Source organism: Streptopelia decaocto (genome assembly GCF_964273445.1).
Source record: "Streptopelia decaocto genome assembly, chromosome: 2".
Taxonomy (NCBI): domain Eukaryota; kingdom Metazoa; phylum Chordata; class Aves; order Columbiformes; family Columbidae; genus Streptopelia; species Streptopelia decaocto.
Window position 1 is genome coordinate 53,532,158 of NC_138655.1, and position 22,261 is coordinate 53,554,418.

At 37.3% G+C, this 22,261-nt stretch overlaps 1 protein-coding gene across 8 annotated transcripts in view; it reads left to right on the plus strand.

Annotated features, from left to right (window-relative positions):
- The window catches only part of PTPRM (protein tyrosine phosphatase receptor type M), a 470,229-nt gene that overhangs the window by 159,707 nt on the left and 288,261 nt on the right, over nt 1-22,261 (plus strand). For all 8 annotated transcript variants that reach the window (XM_082045023.1, XM_082045024.1, XM_082045028.1 and 5 more), the window contains exons 4-5: nt 3,429-3,507; nt 6,563-6,678. In XM_082045023.1, the coding sequence (XP_081901149.1) occupies nt 3,429-3,507; nt 6,563-6,678 (195 nt within the window). The remainder of the gene's footprint in view (nt 1-3,428; nt 3,508-6,562; nt 6,679-22,261) is intronic.

The following is a 22,261-nucleotide window of genomic DNA, read 5'->3' on the forward strand; positions in this document are numbered from 1 at the left end:
AAAGTTTGGAGGTGGGACTAAAAATGTTAACTTTTACAAGACAAGCAACTTTTCAAATGTGAAGCGGTGGGAAAAAAAGGGACATGGAATAAGTTTCCATGTTTCATTTGTAGTGAAAAACTAGCAAAACTGATCCAGGTTTGTGTATATTCTTGGCAGCCCTAATATAAGCTTTTCAATGAATAAATGAGCTACTAGAAGTGTTTCTAGGTTTATTCCTGAGTACATTCTTACAGTGTGCAGCACACTTATTAGGACTTCCAGAAATGTGTCGTGTAGGATCAAATTAATTCTTTTAGTGTAAAAATGGAAAATGATTAATTAGATATTTTAGTCCATAATCTTCATTTATTAATTTTAATAAAACTAAATACTGGATTTGGATACAGCAGTTGATAGTATTTCACAGCCTGTGAACAGAATGGAAGTTATATTATTGCACTTGAAAGAGGTGTCGTTTTCTTGAATATATGAAGTAAAATGCCCATCAGTGATGTCTCTTTGGCAATGGTATGTCACTGCTGAGTGTAATGTCCTTTTCCATTTACTAAAAATTGCATATTTTATGTCAGAAGAGACCAAAACTTAACAATCATTTAAGTTGATATCAGCTTGGCTATTCTTTTAATGGAAGCATGATTAAACTGACAATATTTCAATTTGGATTACTTTTTTTTGGAACATACCCTCTTTAATGACAATAATTGTAATTTAATAGTATGTCCACCTGCCAGTTTCTTGATATATTGCCTGGCTTATTTGTGGTAGTGACATTTTTGGTATGTTTAGAAACGCGGCAGGATATCTAGATCATAGAACAGAATCATAGAATAGTTTGGGTTGGAAGGGACCTTCAAAGGCCAACTAGTCCAGCCCCCTGCAATGAGCAGGGACATCTTCAACTAGATCAGGTTGCTCAGAGCCCCGTCCAGCCTGGCCTTGAATGTCGCCGGGGATGGGGCATCTACCACCTCTCTGGGCAACCTGGGACAGTGTTTCACCACCCTCACTGTAAAAAATTTCTTCCTCATGTCTAGCCTGAATCTCCCCTCCTTAGGATTATAGGATCTTCTGAGCTGGAAAGGATCCACAAGGATCATCAAGTCCATCTCCTGTCCCTTCATATGACAACCCCACAGTTCACACCATGTGTCAGAGGGTGTTGTCCAGTCTCTTCTTGAACACTGATAGGCTTGGGGCTGTGACACCTCCCTGGGGAGCCTGTTCCAGTGCTCCACCACCCTTCTGTTATTTTAAAATGATTATCCCTTGTCCTATTATAACAAGCCCTATTAGAAAGTCTGTCCCCATGTTTCTTATAGGCTCCTTTTAAGTACTGAAAGGCCACCATAATGTCTCCTCGGAGCCTTCTCTTGTCCAGGCTGAACAACCCCAACTTTCTTGGCCTGTCCTCATAAGAAAGGTGTTCTAGCCCTCTGATCATTTTGGTGGCCTCCTCTGGACCCTCTTCAAGATCACTCATTGAGTCTTTGTCTGTGGGTCCAATTCAGTTATTTCAGGGTTGTAATTTCTGCCAGTGAACTGTAGGAAGGATTTTGTGTTTAGAATCTACAAGCTTTGTCTGTGAGTGTGTTGGAATAACGAAGTACTTAAAATCTCTCAGAGAACAAGTAGCTAAGCTCCACATTTTTGAATTGTAGAAATTATTTTGAGATCTTCTGCTCAGGTATTGCCTGTGTTTTCTTTTCTAGAGTTCAGGTATTTGATTTTGTTCAAAGTCATGTCATTCTTCAAAAAAGGCACTTTTATGCAACTTTATTAAAAGCAGTTAATTCTCCATTATCTGGCAGTAATATGTTTAGTAGAAAACTTCCAACTGGTTTGGCTGATGGCTTCCCAATCTTCTAAGACTTTGGTTCCACCAGTAGTTTTTTTTCTTTATAGGAAGGAGATGCTTTGAAATTTTGAATGGACTTGCTCTGGATGCTCTGCTGAAGCTGGGAGCCAAATCCATCCCCTGTCCATTCTGTTGCTGTGGATCAGCAATATCAACTTTAAGTGCCATCAGAGTGCTGTTGGACATTTAGAAGGCCACACGCTGTGACTTGCAACTGAGCAATTCTTTTATTGCAGAACTTGTTTCTGCAAAATTTGGTGGCTTTCAGATTTTTCTCATTGCTGTCTTGTATTTTGTTGTTGCTGCCTGATTCACCTGGGGACAACATTGGCACAGCTTGAAATTTTAGTGTGGACAGGAGACAGAACTAGAATGAAAAGTAGTTTTTTCTTTGTCATCCATATGGAGTTAAAGCCATTTCACTACAGTGAGATTGAGAGGGAGAAATGGACAGAATTTAGGAAGATGATACATGGGAGAGAAAAGCAGGATCAGTGTCCACAGACAGAGCAATGCAACAGATGGGAGAATGCAGAGGCAAGAAGTGGTGAATAATTTGCTCACCTCAAGGTTTGTTCTAAAGTCAAAATCAGTGCTCTGCCAGGGTTTGTTCAGCCCCAGGAAATTGCGATATGATATTACAGGCTGCATGTTATCCTTCTGACATGTTTGCATTCTATATCTTTCTCTTTCTGCTGAAATAACTGCAGTAAAGATATGGTACGTAGTGTCCTTCTGCGTCTGTCCCAAGGTCAAGTATAGCATAGTTTCTAAACTGTGTTCCTCAGTGTACTTCCTGAGACTGGTTACAAGAGGCAATTAGAGTTAACTTTCCAAGCAAAAGGGAAGTATTGAAAAAAAAAATATGAAATCACAACCTGGATTTGAGCATGAACTTCTTGAGCATTGGTTGCAAATGTACCTTCTAATGTTACTAGCATATTTTCTTCTATTCCACATAAACATTCTTGGAATGTTCAAAGCTAAGGCTGCCAAAGTTTGGAGAGGTTTACTTTTGAGCGTATGTAATTCAAACTACAAGAACAGTCTATTTATTTTGTGACCTATTTATAGCCATTAAACAAACCATGACAAATGGATCTGCTTTACTTAATTCACTACATTTGGTGGAAGATTAAGAGCATGGAAAATACATTCATGAAAATAGGTATGTTTGTGTCTGATACCATGCAGATCTTTGTATACTGCAGCACTAACATTTTAAAAATAAAAGCAGTAGTTTATAAGACAAAGAATTGAAAATAAAATTATTATTAGGTAACTACTTTGGCAGACCAAATATTGGAGGGATTTGGTTATGTCTCATTGCGAGGTATATATGATAACATTTGTGAATCTCCAAAAATACTATAAACATGAAAAGATGTGATTAACGTTCTGTGTCATTTAAATGATAATAACAACACAGTTTGAGATTTTATTTTATTGTATTTTAGTTTTAAGGTGTTCTCAACTAATTAAAAGAGATGATGTATTCTTCCATAACACAGTGTATTTATATTTCCTGTGTAACAAAGCTGCTAACGGAAATTCTCTTTTTGCTTCTCAGGTCGTTTTTGAAGTGGTCACTTCAGGTCACCCAGGATATGTGGCTATTGATGAAGTAAAAGTTTTAGGACATCCATGTAGTAAGTATCTATCTGCTGTTTTAAAGCCAGCCCTCTAGAATGAATGTGCGACTATGCCTCAATAAATGTGGGGAAAAAGACACGGAAAATGTCAGAAAATAATGTCAGTGCTATAAATACAGGCTGAGCATGTACAAAGTGTTGCTGGCATTTGAGCACTTGCACTTGGCTTTAAAGACACCTCTTATGTGCACCGTGTGTACAGCACTTGGCGTAAACCCCAAAGCCTCACTAGGCCATCTAGTGACTCCTTCAGAATAAAAGTCATCAAGATTTGTTGACCAGTTTTCTGTGGGCGTCAAAAATTCAGTACAGCCACAAGCTGATGCATTAGAGAGAGCAGATGAGCAGTAAAAGGCCTGAATATAAATGATTTTTTTTTTTTTATTTTCCAAGGCTTAGAAGGAAGAAAACTCAGCTGGCTGAGGTTTTGCTAAGCAAGTTTACTTAGGGTACTTCCCCAGGTATTGTGCTTTGGGTTGATGGCTTAATTTCTGCACTGTTTTACTTGCTTATGTTTCAGATATGTTTCTGTATCCCATTATTAAGGATATGTACTAAACTCTCCTAAGTTGTTTTTAAATTAATGTCAAAACAAAACCTTGTAATTTAAAGCTTTAAGATAGTAATCCATATGTACTTGGACAGACTACTTAAATAAACAACTATTTCACGTATTTGCTATTTGTTAAATAAGGTGTATTAAGATGTTACATGGATTTGTAGGTTGTAATCTTATTGACCAAAGGACTGAGAGGGGAAAAAAGGCACCAACTTCTGTGTAATTGTTCACCTTCCTCTTATACCATACTATAATGCATTCTTTGCAGCTTGTAAGTAAGAGCCACAATTTAAAATACAAAGTGGTTTATCGGTTAGTTAGAGCACCTCATAAAAATGGTTTTAGTGTTAGTGGTAAGAAGATACAGACGCTTCTTCAAATACAGAGACAGTTATGCAGAATCAACAGCTGTTATTTCTGAATCACTTACTTCTGATAAACACAGCAGGCTCTCATGTTGTTAGGCAGTATTTGTGCTTCTGCATTTTGAATTTATATCTTTGGTTCATGTAGGATAAGTCTAAAGCAGCATTTTATCTGCTTAATAATTTTTTTTTTATACAGATTTTGAGAGGTTTGATCTATGCATTTGTACCAATCAATTCTCAAAACCTGCAAGCAGCTCTTCTTAATGTGGAGATTGAGTTATACCCCATAGTGCATGAAGTTCTAACGTGACAGTGCTGAAACGCAGAAACTTTAATGAGCAGTTCTTTGATGAAATAATTAAAATGTTAGAAATTAAGACATCAAACCAGTTACATTGTCTACAAGAAAATTGAAAAAGTGTGAAAATTGGAATAGAACTACCATGTCTCTAAAATTCTGCAAGACTCATAATGCTATTCTTTCAGTCTATTGCCAGAAAAAAATAATTCTGTAATTATTAACTCTTTAAACATTGATTGAAGTGGGAAAAATGTTTGCTAGGCAGTTGTCTGGGTAATACGGACAAAGACAAAGCAGAAAGCTCGTAGTACATATGCAGAACTGAAAGGGATGGCTTGTGGCGGGTGCGTGAGGTTTTTTGTGTGTGTGTTTGTTTTTTAAAACCTAATGCCTCTCTGCACTTAAGCCATACCTGGTAATTCAGAGGGGATAGTTTTCTAGAGTTTCTAGAGTTTTGGAAGACCAAGAAAAAAAAAGAGTGGGGTAAAAGCAGAAATCAGGTGTTAATAGTTTGATAGACAAAGAAGAGCATTAGTTTGGCCTAAAGTCTGTCTGTCCTAATTGGTAAGAGTTTAAGAAAAAACCCCAATAATATGTTTAATAAAATATTTCCTTCCATAGTTAGGTATTAATTTAGGATATTTTATTCCATCTCTTCCTTCTTATACTGCCTGACACTGGATATTAAGCAACTTTTTCTTGAATTCTGGCAGCTGGTGATTTATTAATTAAAACTGCAGTTTCTCCCAGTCATAAGGTCTTTTAAGAAAATGTCATCAACACTTTGAATGGCTGTGATGCTCTGCTAGACACTGTATGTTTAGTTTGCCAGTTCATTGCCAGTACTAACATTCCATGTCTGAAAGCAACATTCAGAGCCTGGCTTACCTGCTAGTGCAAAAAGTCCCCTTGCCTGCAATAGGATTTGAATGGTTGGGGAATACTGCATTTTCAAGGACAGGTTTCTGTATCAAATTTCTATGTTTTTCTCTGTCACATGCTTGATTCTTTCCAGTAAAACAAAAATGCAAGTGCTATCTAATGTTATCTTTCCTCCTTCAGTTCTTATTTCAATATCTGTTTCATTTGTTAGGTTATTTGTTGCTGGATCGCTTTTCTATTGGGAGTGTTTTCCCTTTCTAAATGAGAATTGATTGTGGGGTTTGGTGTGCGTGGTTTTTTCTTTTATTTTTTCTCTTTGTTTGTTTGTTTGTTTCTGCAGTGTTGTTGAAAAGAATTATATTTACAGAATACAGCTGTAGTTGGAGAGAAGGGCTGTGTTAGTATTTTACCTCTTTGGTGTCCTACATTTCTACAGCATGTCTTCTATAGGCACTGTACTTGGTTAAAAAAAAGAAAAGGCAAAACACACACACAAAGAACTAAAGTGACCAAAAAACCCCCACAAAACCAAAAAGAACCAACCAAACTAACTAACCCCCAAAACAAACAAAAAAACAAAACCCCAAACCACAAAAACCTGTTTACCTGACAGTGTCACTCAACATCTTACTGTTTTGTCCAGTTGATAGTGCAAGTATATCTAATAGGTTTTTGTTCAAAACATAATTAGTTTCCAATCTGATCTTGATTAATAGAGTGTTATTCAAAGAGAGATGCTGAGCTAAGATAATTTACACAGCGTGAACAATTAAATAACACCATTCTGCTGTTTCGCAGGTGTGGAAGTAAACCAGCCTAAAATCTAATGTGTGGTCAGTGATTTGGACTTTTTAAAGCAGGGATATTTAATTTGCCCAGTGTATTATTTATAGCCAGTAGTTCCACGTTTAATAACTTCAATACTATATCTTCTTTGAACAGCAAAAACTCCGCATTTCTTGCGTCTTCAGAGTGTGGAAGTCAATGCGGGACAGTTTGCTACTTTTCAATGCACTGCCAATGGTGGAACAGACTCAAGTGACAGACTCTGGTTACAGGTAATTTCTTTCTTTCTTTCATAATCCACTGAGATTTGAGGGGAGGGGAGTTCATCACTGAAAGGATGGTAAAACATGAAAAATGATAGGGATGTCTGTTTCATCAATATTAGATTTTATAGTGCCTTTGAACTGCTGCATAGTAGGATGTTCTGTTGTAGAAATTGATACTGGAAGATTTTGCTCCCTTGTTTCAATAGGATGCCTTATTAAAAATAAAGATACTGGTTTTGTTAGATGTGATCATGAGTAAAGGCTAAATCCCCAAGGAAGACCACACGACTTTCCCATATTTTCTGTGCTGCAACATTACACACAGTGATCTTCTTGGGTTACTTTTTCCTCTGTTCAGCATTTTCATTTAAAATTGCATTCTTACTTTTTAAGTCTGGAGAAGACCAGTACGACAGTCAAATCTGATTTTCTCTATTATAGAGCCAAACACTCTTACCTATATTAATTGAATCCATAATTTTTTACCTACTAAATAACGTGGCTTCTAGATAGATGTCAGATCTTGATTTAAAGAATGTCTCCAACATATTTTATTTCAGTAAAGACAGCCTCCCCTTATACATATGTATCAAAAACATGCATCTTACTTGATCTCTCTTAGTAATGGGGGTGCAAGTTTAATTGCTTCCTTGCTGCCATCATTACAGAGTTGTCTATTCCCTACAGCAAACAATAGTCTGTATTTGGACTTAGTATCAGGATATCCCAATGTCCAGATCCCTGTGTTTTCCATACGTGAAAAACAACATGCTAGAACTGGGACAGTGTCTGTGAGAATGAAATAAGGATGCCTAAAACAATGCCTGAGGAGATCAGTCAGATGAAATTGCAGTATGTGGAAAAGGAGGGATAACAGAAATTGAAGCAATAGTAATAGGTAGGACTCAGGAGATTAAATTCTCTATTTTTGTTGCTTAAACAGTGTCAGGCTTTTATTATAGTTTTCCTTTGACATTGCACTTGGTGTAAAATTTCATCAAGCATTTAAAAAATGATTCACTTAAGTGCGATAGGTTAAACAGCTGTGTGGTTACAAGAAAACCAGTACACAACCACATAAGTAAAACCACTTGAAGTCGAAGACTTGTGTTTATCTGTATGTGAATAACAAACTTTTATGTATATCCAGAAAGAGCCTGATCATATACAGTAGAAGGCAATGGAAATCTCCTTTGTTTTTATTTGGGTTTGTGGCGATATTTTTAGCCTCTGTGTTTATATAAGGCTGATATTTCTTTAATGCTCCAGCCCTTTAAAGCCAGTATTACAGTGCTAAATTGGTAGAATTAGTCTCCTGTCTTTCCTACACCACTGAGATTTTTTGGAAGAATAATTTTTCCCATCATGAAAAGAGTTTAGCACATACGGGAAGGTCATGGGTTGCTATTTCATCAGTGTTAACCTTTCTGGAACCTTTGAACTTTTTAAAAATTAAACGTAGAATTCAGTACAGGGAAATCCTGATTCCATTCAGATTTTCCGTAGATTTCAGGACAGCTTTACCATTTTTGCACAGAATTTAGGTCACACCTAAATTCTTTGCAAGGCTGGAATGTAATTTCTTTATTTTAGAAATTAAATATCTGTCTAGATTTTAGAAAGTAAGCAGTCATTCTTCTTAACAGCAGTAGCCATTCCAGAATATTTTTGCTGAGTTTAGTTAAGTGATTTCTTGTTTATACAGGATTATGAGATTTTTTTTTTCCTCTCTATGAAGGATAAGAAGGCAGTGGCAGTTTTATCCTCCTTCAGGGCCACTGTTCATTTATCCTGACCATACAACTACAGCTGCCTCTGGTAATCAGTCCAAGGTTGTGCAAATTCCAGGTGTGCCTTTTCATAAGAATATTTTTTAAATTGCCATGATCTCCAGGATAGCTTGGATTTATTTTTGTACTTGCTTGCCAGTTTCCACAGGTGTCTGCTTCAACTTACAGTAAAACTGATCAGACAATTCCATGTGTGGGATGCTGCAAATCAAGGCTATGTGATACGGTTCCCAACGGGATTAGCTGTATTTTAGTGTACTAAGTCACTAACTGGGTGACAGATCCCCAGACCTTGCAGTTCTCCATCCATCAGCTGAGACCATCTGTTTTCATGGTGTGATATTGGGGAATTTTGTATATGCCTGCTTATGACATCTCATGACACTGCCACAGGACCATGAGTACAACACAACTATCTGTAATAGCTGTCAGAGAACATGAGATCTTCTATGTCATATAACTGGTTAAATGGACATTAAAGATCATTTTGTTCCCAGTAACAGTAGAACCAATATTCAACTGTAAAACATCTCAGTGAAAGTTATTATTTCCTACACTAGAGTCAGAGTAAGATGAGCGTTGTTCTCTGGAGACATTGATGCTAGCACTCAGGTAACAGAGATTCAGGTTTTAGCGGTGCTAAAAACGGGTCATGCAATCTCTCTGATATGCCTTGTTTGCCCACCAGTAATATTAAGCCCTTTCTACCGTCCTTTTGGTGGTTTGTTTCCTTAAATTTATAAAACCTTACGGGTAAACCAGACTAAATAAATAAATACAGTTGTGTGATATTTATCAGGGGCTTCTCAGCATTTCTGCCACATGAATCATATCAGGAGGGCTAATCCGTTTGGATTTGGCAGTTCCAAAATATCCTGAGATAATTTACTCCCAAATGATTTCCAGTGCCTGACAGGTGTTTTTTTTTTTTTCAGATTCACACTGTTAATTTGGAGTACAAGTAAATTGCCAGGGTGAAATCACAAACCTACTGAACTCAGTGATGTTTCTGATTGTTTCCAGTGGTGGCAGGATTTTACTCCTCTACTTCTGTCTCTTTTCTATAGTGCCTCTCAGCTTGTATGTAGCAGAAGACTTCAAGTTTAGTAGTACACATTTTTCTGATGAACAAATACTTTCGTTTTTACAGTCTGTTGAACTGTGAAAGACACATGTTCCTTAAAACAAATGAATAATTGTGACCTAGTTGGTTATTTTAGTCACCTTGTCTTTGCTGAGTAGTTGTTATAAACAACATAGATGTTCTTAGTTTAATAATGCCCAGGCCTTGAAGCAGTCTTAAGTGAAATCCATAGGTTGTATTTTATTTCCTTCCTTTTTTTATTTTTCCTAAGCCTATCCCACTCTTATTCCCCATGGAATATGAAGTCGCTTAATTTATGGAGTGTTATGGAAGCTTTTGCAGTTGAAAGGGTGATGGGGGAACCACAATTCACAGTTTAGCTGCCCAAATTAGACCACTGAGCCATGAAATTTGTTTTGTGATGCTGTGATCTGTATTTACTCTCTTGGGAAAAGGAAGACAGAAACTGTTTACCTGTTCCATAGTGCAGTGCTTTGCAAGAAAACGTTTTTCCTGATCCTGCTAGGCAGCCACGCACCCTAGCGCACAAGCTGTGATTGCGGGATTGTCAGATAATTTGGCAAGAAATTGTGGGTGTTTTCAGTGGTATTGTTTCAAGTTAAATAAAAGAACTCAAGAACACAACACAGCATCATACCAGTTTGTTTTGTTGTTGTAAATAGTGTCCAATTAGAAGGTCATTGACTAGATTGTATGTTTATGAATTCCTGTCCTCATAAGCTTATATTATAAACAGAAACATACCATAAAAATAAATCTGATTACACTAATGAAGGAATGTTTATAATTAACAGATGTGTCTCATCTGCTTACATTTTCTTTATCACATCTGTGAACAATACAGGTTATTGTCAGTATGGGATGACTCAATTCCATTGAATGACTGAGCAAAAATGCCATTCCTGTGCTCTTTCCTGTGCTCCCACTCTAAGAGCTGTAGTAATTGCTGTAACTTTCCTTTAATTAGACATATTCCTCTTTGAAACGATAATCTCCATATGTTGACACCAACAACAAGATAAAGCACTAGGGATTAAGGGATCCGGGAATACCAAGGAACAGAAATACACTTCAGGAAAAAACCCAGCACATTTGTAGGTGGGAGACAGAATTTCCACAGAAATTAACATGAGGGAAACAAAACAGCTAATGGTCAAGTGAAAGCAGCTGAAGTAGTGTCTTCTGAAAAGTGTGTGCTAGTTTTAGTATTTAGTAAATTGGCACGAGAAACACAAATCTGTATTATAGGAGAAAGAGAGTAGAATTCTTTTTTGGATGTAACCTTCTTTTGGCGTAGCCTAGAACATTGAAACATCAAATATTTTGCTTTCCACCAGTGTCTTTGAGCCAGGAATCTAAATTGTAGCTTGCAAATAGAATGAAGTTCAGAAAAGCAAAGATTTACTTTAAAACAGAGAAATTTCTTCCACTGCGAGCTGAAGGTATATACATACGGAGATTTTTCTTGTCTGCAAGTGTATGAAGTTTGAACTGTCATGTATTGAATATTTACATATGTAAAATATTCTATGTAGTAGTAGCTAAAATTAAAATTATTAAGTGAAAACTGCTTAGATATTAAAATAAATGTTTCCAAGGCAATACTTGGGAAAATTTGTGCCTCTGCACAAGTTTGAACACTTTGAGCCTACCTTTTTTAAGCTACATACAGAAGCGGGTGTTTTGTTTGCTTGGTTTGGTTTTTGTGTTTTTGTTTTTTTTTAATTTGTTTTGGTTTGTTTGTTTCTGCGGTTTTTTGTTTTGTGTTTGTTTTTGTTTTTGTTGTTGTTGTTTTGTGGTTTTGTTTGTTTTGTTTTTGTTTTGTTTTGTTTTCTGCAGAATGCCTGTCTCGTTCAGTGTAGTGGACATATACAGTTAATGCGTGGGTTCCTTTGCACAAGTGTATTTAGGGCTTCACTTTGCTTACTAAATACAATACAAATCAATTCTAAAAATGGGTTTATTCATTTTCTAATGGAATATTTTCTACTGTTCTTAGTGCTTCACAGTATTAAGTTGTTTCCATGGAGTGGATTTATATGATCTTTATTTTATAGTCGAAGAAGATAGACACTGAGAAGCGAAAGCAAGATGTATCCTTTACTTTTGGAAACAGTCTCTGAGACATTTGAACCTGATTCTCTGCATAGAATAGAATCATAGTATCATAGAATGCTAGAGATTGGAAGGGACCTCGAAAGATCATCTAGTCCAATCCCCCTGCAGGAGCAGGAACACCTAGATGAGGTTACATAGGAATGTGTCCAGGCGGGTTTTGAATGTCTCCAGAGTAGGAGACTCCACAACCTCCCTGGGCAGCCTGTTCCAGTGCTCTGTTACCCTCACTGAGAAGAAGTTTCTTCTCAAGTTTAACTGGAACCTCTTATGTTCCATCTTTAAACCCATTACCCCTTGTCATACCATTGTTTGTCACCGAGAAGAGCCTGGCTCCATCCTCATGACACTCACCCTTTGCATATTTGTAAACATTAATAAGGTCACCCCTCAGTCTCCTCTTCTCCAAACTAAAGAGACCCAGCTCCCTCAGTCTTTCCTCATAAGGGAGATGCTCCACTCCCTTAATCATCTTCGTGGCTCTGCACTGGACTCTCTCCAGCAGTTCCCTGTCCTTCTTGAACTGAGGAGCCCAGAACTGGACACAGTATTCCAGGTGTGGTCTCACCAGGGCAGAGTGGAGAGGAAGGAGAACCTCTCTCGACCTACTAACCACCCCCCTTCTTATACACCCCAGAATGCCATTGGCCCTCTTGGCCACAAGGGCACAGTGCTGTCTCATGGTCATCCTGTTGTCCACCAGGATCCCCAGGTCCCTCTCCCCTACACTCCCCTATATACAAAGCACTGAGCACTTTCCCTGCTCACAGTATCTGCTGATGTTAGTTGCAATAGTGAGCGGCCAGTTCTTCAGGGAATTGACTTTAAAGACCAAAATAAAGCAACTATAATATCAGTTTACAGTTAGAGGAGTCTTGGGAAAAGTTTAACTGACATGACATAAGGTCTGTGTGACACAGATTCTGCAATTGGCTGTTTTTTTCCTTAGCTTCTCAGGCCTGGTTCTGTCTCTTCATTTCCCCACCCCTATCTGCCCCTTCTCCTATTTTGCAGCTGTTTCATTCAATTCCCTCTGTGTGCTACTTGTTCTTAGAAAGATCTAGTGTGACTTCAGGGAAATTGCTGTTCAGATGATATCTGGGTATCACAAAATTGCATTTTAATATCAAATCAAATCTTTTGATATTAGTTGCCAAAGATTTCTTGTACCATCACTAAACTTGTGAGACTTGTGCCTTGACTTGGTGTGGGTAGTCTTACTTGAGAGAGGTTTCTCAAACAGTGGAAAGCTACAGTTGATGAGAAAGGTCATCACTTTACGTAAGTGATGTATTTTTCCTAGACTCATTCTAAAATGTGGCTGAAAATAAAATAATTATTTAAAAATATAATTCTCAGATACATAACTTGTATTGCAGAAATGCAGACCTAGAAGTGAAAATTTTTTTGAGATAAACAAATAACAATAGGATTGCAGGATATGTGTCAGCTGTAGTAAATGGTGCAATCAGAATAGCAAGAGACTAGTGGGTATTCTCTGATAGAAGGGGAGAGGGTGAAATCTTTCATGCCTATGATTTATGCATGCAGAACTCATGCTAATTCATTTGCAGCCAAGAAACTAAGAACAGTAGCACTCTAATGGCCAGTCTTCTCTACCCTATATAAATACTTTATTATCTCTTAATAACAGATTTGGCTTTTCCTCTTGTATACCCTGAAAACTGTCTTTCTCCTTATTCAGTGTATCTTCTTTTGTACAGTGTATCTTCTGTAACATTTTGCTGAAGGTATTAAGAGTGTGAAAGATTTTATTCCTCTACATACAAATCTTCAAAACCTGCATTCATTATTTATTATTTATTCAAAGGAAGAGATACAATCCTGTGTCAGATGGAGTTCTGGAAAGCAAATTGTTTTCCTTAGGACTATGTGTATACACACACACGAGAGGTATCAAAAACATCCTTGTGAGATATAGAACCAGTGCAATGACTCCTGGCAAATTATGAAAATAAATATATTTATAGGATATACAAAATGGTTTGTGTGTGTGTGCATGTGCTTGTTTATGTAAATCAGGTAAAGTATTCCAGAAGGTGAACTGAAGTCTTAAAGTTTCAGAGAATTTTTTGTTATTCTGTAAGCTCTCTGAGGCTTTGATGTAATCACCATTTTCATTGCTAAGTCTGGAAGTGTGTGGGGAAAGAATGTTTCTGCCATTTCGGGAGTACTAAGGTAGTGAAGCAGTATCTTATCTGTTGAAATTAAATGTATGTTTAATGTAAACTGTACAATGAGATAGGCCTAGAGAAGATGTTCTTCTGAATATAGAAAAAAAAAGCAGTTTAGGTTTGATCATTATGTGCTTTTGCGTACTACGAGAGTGCAGGAGATCATTCTTCATGCTGCTCATAAATAGCTCAGTCTACGGAGACTGCTCAAACCACTTAGTTCATAACAAATTGTCTTGAGTCCATCGACTTGAGAAGAGCTTTGATGACATCAGTCAGCTTAATATTTTGCAAAGACTAGACACATCTGAATGCATGTGCACCCTGTGTTGGTTTTGGTTTTTTTTTCTTAGATAACCTGAGGTGATTTTACTGTTAAAAGAATAATTAGTGCCCTGTAGGAAGGGACACTCTCTATTACTGAATAAATTAAACTTTTCTTTAAATTCTGGAAACATTTAATATTGTTTCCAGCTTTAGGTATGTTAATTTCTGTGCGTCTACTCCAGTATATATTTAGTACCTTTCTTGCAGTCAATATTGTATATTTTCAGTTAATAGTCATTAAACTGTTTTAGTTGCTTTTCATTAGTTGCATAGTAATGTTACTATATGACAGAAAAGGTTTTGAGAACAGCAGAATGTAAGAAGCTTGTGGTGTGTGTCATGTTTGTATTACCTGATGCCTAAGAAGCTGGGATCTGCCTTAGGTATGAATTGTTTGTTGCCTGTAATATACTTCAGTTTATGTTTTGGGTAACCTTGCAGAATTGTGCTGTTTATTTTTACAGACATGGTGAGAAGTGAAATACTTCTTCAAATTTGCCTGGATTTTGTTGGGAGGCTTTAAGGTCTTTGAGTATAAATGACAAAGTAACCCAGGTGTGGATCACCTGACAATTCTTACTGATTTCTTTACCTTAGGCTGAAAAAGAAGGAAAGAATGAAACAAAACAAAACCGTGTTTATATTTGGCTAATAGAAAAACTTGTGCACCTGTTAGAAATTATGTATAGCATTCACTATGTGTACCGATTATAATGGATAATAATGCATTATACCAGTCACTAGTAGTGTACCCTAGGGATCGATACTGGGACAAATACTGTTTAGCCTCTTTGTTACTGCCTGGATGACAACATAGTGCAGCCTCTGCAAGTTCACAGGCTGTACAAAATTGGTAGGAGTGGCTGTTGCACCAGGGGTCAGGCTGCCATTCAGGGGGACCTTGACCGCCTGGAGAAATGGGCAGAGAGGAACTCCATGGAATTCATTAAAGGGAAGTGCAAAGTCCTGCCCCAGGGAAGGAATAAACCCCATGCACCACTACACACTGGGGCTTGACAGGCTGGAAAGCAGCTTTGCAGAGAACCTGGTGATTGTGGTGGACAGGTTGACCATGAGCTGGCCATGTGCCCTTGCAGCAATGAAGGCTGATATCTTCCTGGGCTGCATTAGAAGGAGCGTTGTCAGCAATTCAAGGGAGGTGATTCCTCCCCTTCTGCTCAGCACTAGAGCGACACATCTGGAGTGCTGGGTCCAATTCTGGGCTCCCCAGTACAAGAGAGATAGGAAAACTTTGGAGGAGGGTGAAGGGACTGGAGGATCTGACATGCAAGGAGAGAGCTGGGACTCTTTAGTGTGGAGAAGGGACTCTCCTCCTCCATCCCTATCCATCCCCACATACATTCTCATTTGATGAAGTGACACATAAGAAAAGTTGTTCTGTGTCTAAGCTTTTTGGTGTTCTTATCTGAATTGGAAAATTAAGCAACCCAAGTAATGTTCTCTTTTCAGTTTGATGCGTTAATCTTCCAGTTATTCTGGAGTGTTAAATAATATAGTACATGGTGATTAGCAAACCTGAGACAATGCAACAGTTGACCTGTGCCACGGGGGGCTGCTTAAATTCAGCTTGCTTTTAAAGAGGACGTTAGGAATGCCTGTTTCTGGACCCCGAAGACTACCTTGATATGAAACACAGCTCAGCAGCAGTAGAATTGCTTTGGGACACATTCACATTAGGCAATTGATGAAGTAAATTCAATAAGCTTTCTGTGCTATGTTTTTGCACCTTTGGGAGAAAGAAACAGTGACCTTTACAATGAATTCTCTAGTTAAAATGTACAAACTTACTGCTGGGAGGTATCATGTTGAAATTGGAGTTGAATGGAGGCTTCTTTTGTAAGACCAAGGGCTTTTGAAGCTGTTTTGAGGCAAGGAGAACCAGAGTAAAGATGAAATTAAATTAAGCCCAGAGGGAAGATGATAGGAAGGAAACAGAGCATAGGAGGAGGTGTGTGTTGAGGATGGGAGTTGTTAACTGTGTGACTGACTCAGTAATTAAGATTAAAACACCCCAGCTGAACACCTTTATGTTAGCTTCTCTGTTATATGAACTAGTGTGTGCCTGATGTATTACTTGTTATTACTGCTATGGTTGTCTTCATTCACAAATTGCACTGTCGCTGTTGAGCAGTTTACTATAGCTTTCTTTAACCATGGGCCTGTGTCTCTTCTTGCCTTTCCTTCTTCCCATTTTAAAGGATCTTTTCAGGAGGCCGCTGCCTCTATGTGTGCTTCCTTCTTGGCTACTACTTCCTTACCTACGTTGTAGGTCTCCCCATCACTTTGGTTTTGCCTGCTATTCTGGGTTGTCCCCAGAACTTGCAAGTTCAGTTTTCTTCATCCTGTGCCGCTTTTCTTCCCAACAAGATGACACTTTTCCAGTGAAGAAAATGTGGAATGTGACCACACTGTCCTGTTATGTACTTGGCTAGAAAAGTCAGACAAACACCTGCATTAGTATACTTTGCATTGTGTGTGCAGGTGAAAATGATGCTAATGATTTTACTTTCTCATTTTCGCCTCATCACCCTGCTCCTTCCCGGACCCTCTGTAAGCCTGCTATCTGCAGAACTCCAAGCCAGAGTATTTAAAATCTTCTGTATGTTCTCTTCATTATTTAGCAAGGTGTTCATCCTAAGTCTTGACTTTTTTAATAGAAATAAAAGAATGATGAGAAGTAGTACTTAGCGTTGCATATTTCAAAGAAGTAAGATGCAGTATATATTAAATGACTTTTTAAGTAGGGCTACAGGTTTAGCAAAATGCTTAGCAGATACATGGATCATTGCCATAATTTCTATCTAAAATATAAAACTCTCGGTTAGAGAGAGGTTTCATAGTGCTCTGTTTTCTCCAGATGTTTCTGAGTTCCCTACAAGCCATTTTGTATTCTATTGTGTGCTTTTAAAGATGAATGGAAGGAAGATTTTGCGAGCACTGTCTCTTCTCATTCACTCTGGAATTTAATGTAAAAATGAAAAAATAGATAGTAGATTGAGCAGGGTTTGAGTTTTGTGGGTTTTTTTGTTTGTTCATTTTTTGGTTTTTGTTTTCTTTTTTCCCTTTTAAAATCCCCACGTAGGAATAACAGATTTGTTCCTGTCATAATGATACAAAACAATTTCGATATGTAAGTACAGAGTAACTGCTCTGGGTAATTTACACTGAGTCTAACGACTCCAGAAAATGCAGTAATGTCTTTGTTTGCTTTCTATATGTTTAATTCTATCTTCAAATAGATGTCTTTGCTTAATATTTGATAACGTGACAACTCGATGTGTAACTTTACTAATATTTTACAACATTACCTGACAGCTCCAGCCAGCGTGTAGGTTTAGTCATAAGAAACAAAGATTTATGGAGAGCTATGTGATTTGAAGAAAAGACTCAGTTATCAAACATTAAAATATTGAAAGCTGGAGTCTTTTTTGAAAGGTACAGTAATAACATTTTGCTTGAATGCCCATTAGTTACACATAGAGTACAATTCTGCCTCATAGCAGAATAATTCCAAATAGGACAATAATAATAATCTTTTTCTGTCATGGATTCATTGCTTGAATGAAATACACTTGTTAACTTACACAGACGGAATAAATACAGGATAATCACAGGATCTGTGGTGGTTCTAATCTAGATTGACAAACAGTTGTCTTGGTTATGAAAGCAATTCTAGAAATTCAGAGGAAAAGCCAACTGTCTTAATTATTAGAATTATATGAACTCTGTGAAGCAATTTTGTTGAGGTATTAATTACTATTTGCTTTAGATTTTATACATATTTTAAACAAAATTGCTGCTGGCACTACTGATATTATTTGAGATCCCACTAGTATGACTCTAATCACAGTTTCATAACTGTGCATATTTGAAAGTGGGAGAATGCAAATCCTTTCTTTTATTAAATGTGTGAAAAGCCACTTAATCTACCTGTGTGGACAGAGGGTGACTGACCAATGTTTCCTTTTAAGTGTCTTCTGGCAAAATTCTTGAAATATACCTTAAGAGTGATTAATGCAGTGGTAGTGCTGCATATAACATCCCAGAACTTCAATCCCTTTGAATTACTGCTGGTTTTTTGTTAAATGTATTTCTGAAAGGTTTAATACATATCTTGCCGCTGCTAAATTGCTGTTCATTTAGAAGACTTAGAGCTAGTTCATTGCCTAAACGAGACTGCAAGTCTGATTTAAATAACCATCAACCTATTTCTTTTCATTCTAGCTTGCCTAAAATGGAAAAATAATGTTCATTTTAAAGTGCTTTAAGCTGTCTCTGTATGCATTTAATATGCCGGTACTAGGAATATGGATTTTCAAGCTGTATATAACCTGAGATTAAATTAAGATTTTTTTTTTTTAATATCCCTATATATTAAGTAACACGTTGTTTAATAGAAAAATTATTCTTACAAGTGACTTACCAGTTATATATTTTCATTAGGTGGCTTTAAAAGCATTTTTGAATATGTATATATATATAAATATATATATATTTTTATAATAAAAGCTTTCTCTGAGCATTTGAAAATGTACAAGTTGCTCAGCAGCCAGTGGAATCTGTTATTTTCATTTTGGGGTCTCAACATCTCACAATCTTTGTTTTGTGGTCCAAATTCTTCTGCACTAAGAAGGTTAGATAGCTCTGCCCTGGGGATGTGGCCTTTGCAATCCAGGCAGGTCTAGAATTAAATCATTATGGGCAGTTTCCTCTTTCCAAAGAATGAAGTGTCCTGTTCATGTAGTTCTCCGAGTCCCAGGGGCAGGAAAGAGCTACAGGCTCAATCTGTAACAGACCCTCAGTCTTTCACATGGCAAAGCGGAGCTAAAGCAAAAAAAAATGAACTGTATTTATCTCTGAATTGTATTTAAAACAACCAAACACACACCCATAAACCAGAAGGACACTACGAAGTTGCTCCAACAACGTGTTTTAATGGGTTTTAATATAGAGTACCGCCGTGTTTCATTCTATAATAAATCATGAATTTTATACTGTTTTCTGGAATGAGATTAGTAAATTACAGACTTTTTTTCCCCCCATTTAGTTTTCAATAAGATATGGTATATTTTTGAAGCCTCAGGCTTGCACTAAATCTGCAAGACCTATCAGTAAATTTCAAAATCTGTCTTACAATAACTGAGATTAAGGTTTTAATGACTATAATTAGTAAAGCAATAGATCATAAGTAACCTGTTTTATTATGGAACTTCAGAATGTTGCATTAGTGACTATTAGAAACTTATTTTTGTGAATGCCGCTAAAAAGTATTCTTTAAAAAAAATGTACCGGGATGTACTGATACATTCAATAAATGAATATTCATATAATATATGTAAGTTATATCTAGCCATTCTCAATGAAATAGCTGTTGACAGTTGGCACTAAGAGCTCATAATTTATCATGCCATGTGCTTAAAGGACCTGTTAATATGGAAAAGGAAATATTATTGACATTCTCCTCCAAATTTTGATAGTTAACTAACCCATAAAGATGACCACTGTCATACCTGTGTAGCTTCCTGAAGACACTTTTTTATCACAGCTCAGAGAGAACAAATTATAAAGAACATTGTTTCAGACTAAATATAGTCTTCTGCCTTTTGTCCGTTGCTGAAAGAAGCGTTTGGGAGCAGTTGTAGGTGTGTCTTTATTATTTGCTTGGTTGGTTGATGGTTTTGTTCATTTGTTTGCTTTGTTACTGTACAGCAATTTTTTTTTTTTTAAACTCTCTTTTCCAATGCCTGTGGATGGAACTTTTCTTAAAGAATACTTGAATTCATTACCTTCATTACCACTCCATTGTGCTCAGGCTTAAATCAATTAGGCATCTCTCTTACTCATTTGTGGTTGTCCCAGAAGAGGGGGAAGATTTACTTTCTTGAGCTGTGTTTTTTCTTGTGGAAAGTAAAGCAATTACGTTTCTTGGTCTTTGTCTGTTCCAGACACTATTTTTTCCTCGAAAATATTTTTCCCGAAGACACTAGAGAAATAAATCTGTGGTTTTTTTCTCCTTTGAATTATAGTAGAAAAATGTCATGCCAGTGATTTCTGAGGGACCATTTGAGCTCTGACATATAATTAAACAGTCTACGCTTTGCCTCTGTAAGTTTGTAATGTTTCATAGAATCATAGAATGTCCTGAGTTGGAAGGGACACACAAGGATCATCGAGTCCATCTCCTGTCCCTTCATATGACAACCCCACAGTTCCCACCATGTGTCTGAGCGCATTGTCCAGTCTCTTCTTGAACACTGATAGGCTTGGGGCTGTGACACCTCCCTGGGGAGCCTGTTCCAGTGCTCCACCACCCTTCTGTTATTTTAAAATGATTATCCCTTGTCCTATTATAACAAGCCCTATTAGAAAGTCTGTCCCCATGTTTCTTATAGGCTCCTTTTAAGTACTGAAAGGCCACCATAATGTCTCCTCGGAGCCTTCTCTTGTCCAGGCTGAACAACCCCAACTTTCTTGGCCTGTCCTCATAAGAAAGGTGTTCTAGCCCTCTGATCATTTTGGTGGCCTCCTCTGGACCCTCTTCAAGATCACTCATTGAGTCTTTGTCTGTGGGTCCAATTCAGTTATTTCAGGGTTGTAATTTCTGCCAGTGAACTGTAGGAAGGATTTTGTGTTTAGAATCTACAAGCTTTGTCTGTGAGTGTGTTGGAATAACGAAGTACTTAAAATCTCACTGTCAGGCTTGGGGCCGTGACACCTCCCCGGGGAGCCTGTTCCAGTGTTCCACCACCCTCTGGGGGAAGAACCTTTTCCTAATGTCCAACCTGAACCTCCCCTGGCACATCTTCCTGACATTCCCTTTTCTGACATTGGTTGATAAAGAGAAGAGATTCGTGCCTGCCCCTCCTCCCCTTGTGAGGAAGCTGAGGACCGTGATGAGGTTTCCCCCCAGTCTCCTCCAAGCTGAACAAACCAAGTGACTTTAGCAGCTCCTTATATGGTTTCCTCTCCAAACCCTTCACCAACTTTGTAGCCCTTCAGACACGAATCTCTTCTCTTTATGCAGTTAATATGAAGGCTTTAGCTGACTGGCAAAATTCACTGAAAGAGAAACTTGTTTTTTTAACAAAACCAGGACACAAGATAAAATGGCCCGTGTAAAACTTCTTGATATCGAGACTAGAAAAAAGGAAAAACTAACATGGGTAGATGTAATGTAAGCACATGACTTGGCTATGCACAGGGTCCTTAAGAGTCTGAAAGCTGCAGAAACACACTTTACAACCATGTGGTTTGTGACTGGTCAGCAGCTCTGATAATTAGGATTAATCAGTTATTGTCTTAGGCAAAAAATAATGTTGCTTTTAAGAAATATTTTTTCTCCAAAATCATAAGTAACACACTCTGCTTGCTTCCGCTATCTGCAACCATTCTCATTAGAAGGATATTAAAGTGGCAAAACAAGTAAAAATAGTAGTTTTGAAACAGTAGTTTGAAATATTTCTTTCAAAACTTTTGGTTTGGTTTGTTGGTTTTTAGGTTTGTTTTGGTTTGGTTTTTTTGGTGACTGCCACCACGTCAGAGAATCCAGTTTATCAGCAGCTCAGAATTCCAGGAATTTTAAGGAGCTGGCAATTATCTGGAGTAATTCTCAAGCAACAATTTAAGACTGAGTAATTTTTAAGGCGTGATCGTACATTCTTCTTTGAGCATATTACAAGCATTTTTTTTTTCTTTTAAATAAGTTGTGCATCACCCACATTTATTTTTGAAGAGGAAATTACCTTACTGTTAATTATGCTGCTTCTTTGGCATAATGGCATGATTGACTTGTTTTTGTGATTTATTTATGAGTTTAATTTTATGTAGCTGGTATTGGAAACTCTCTGGTTATAATTGGTATTTTAAGGGTACTTTAAATATAGTGGCAAGTAAAGACCATAACAAACTGAGGTCAGTATTTCCTATATAGGTCTTAAATTCTGCTGGACAAACTACAAACTCCAGGGCAGAAAAACAGACATCTCCAGCTGTGTTGATGGTTTATAGAAGCTCGGTAGTGCAGGACCCTTGACCTG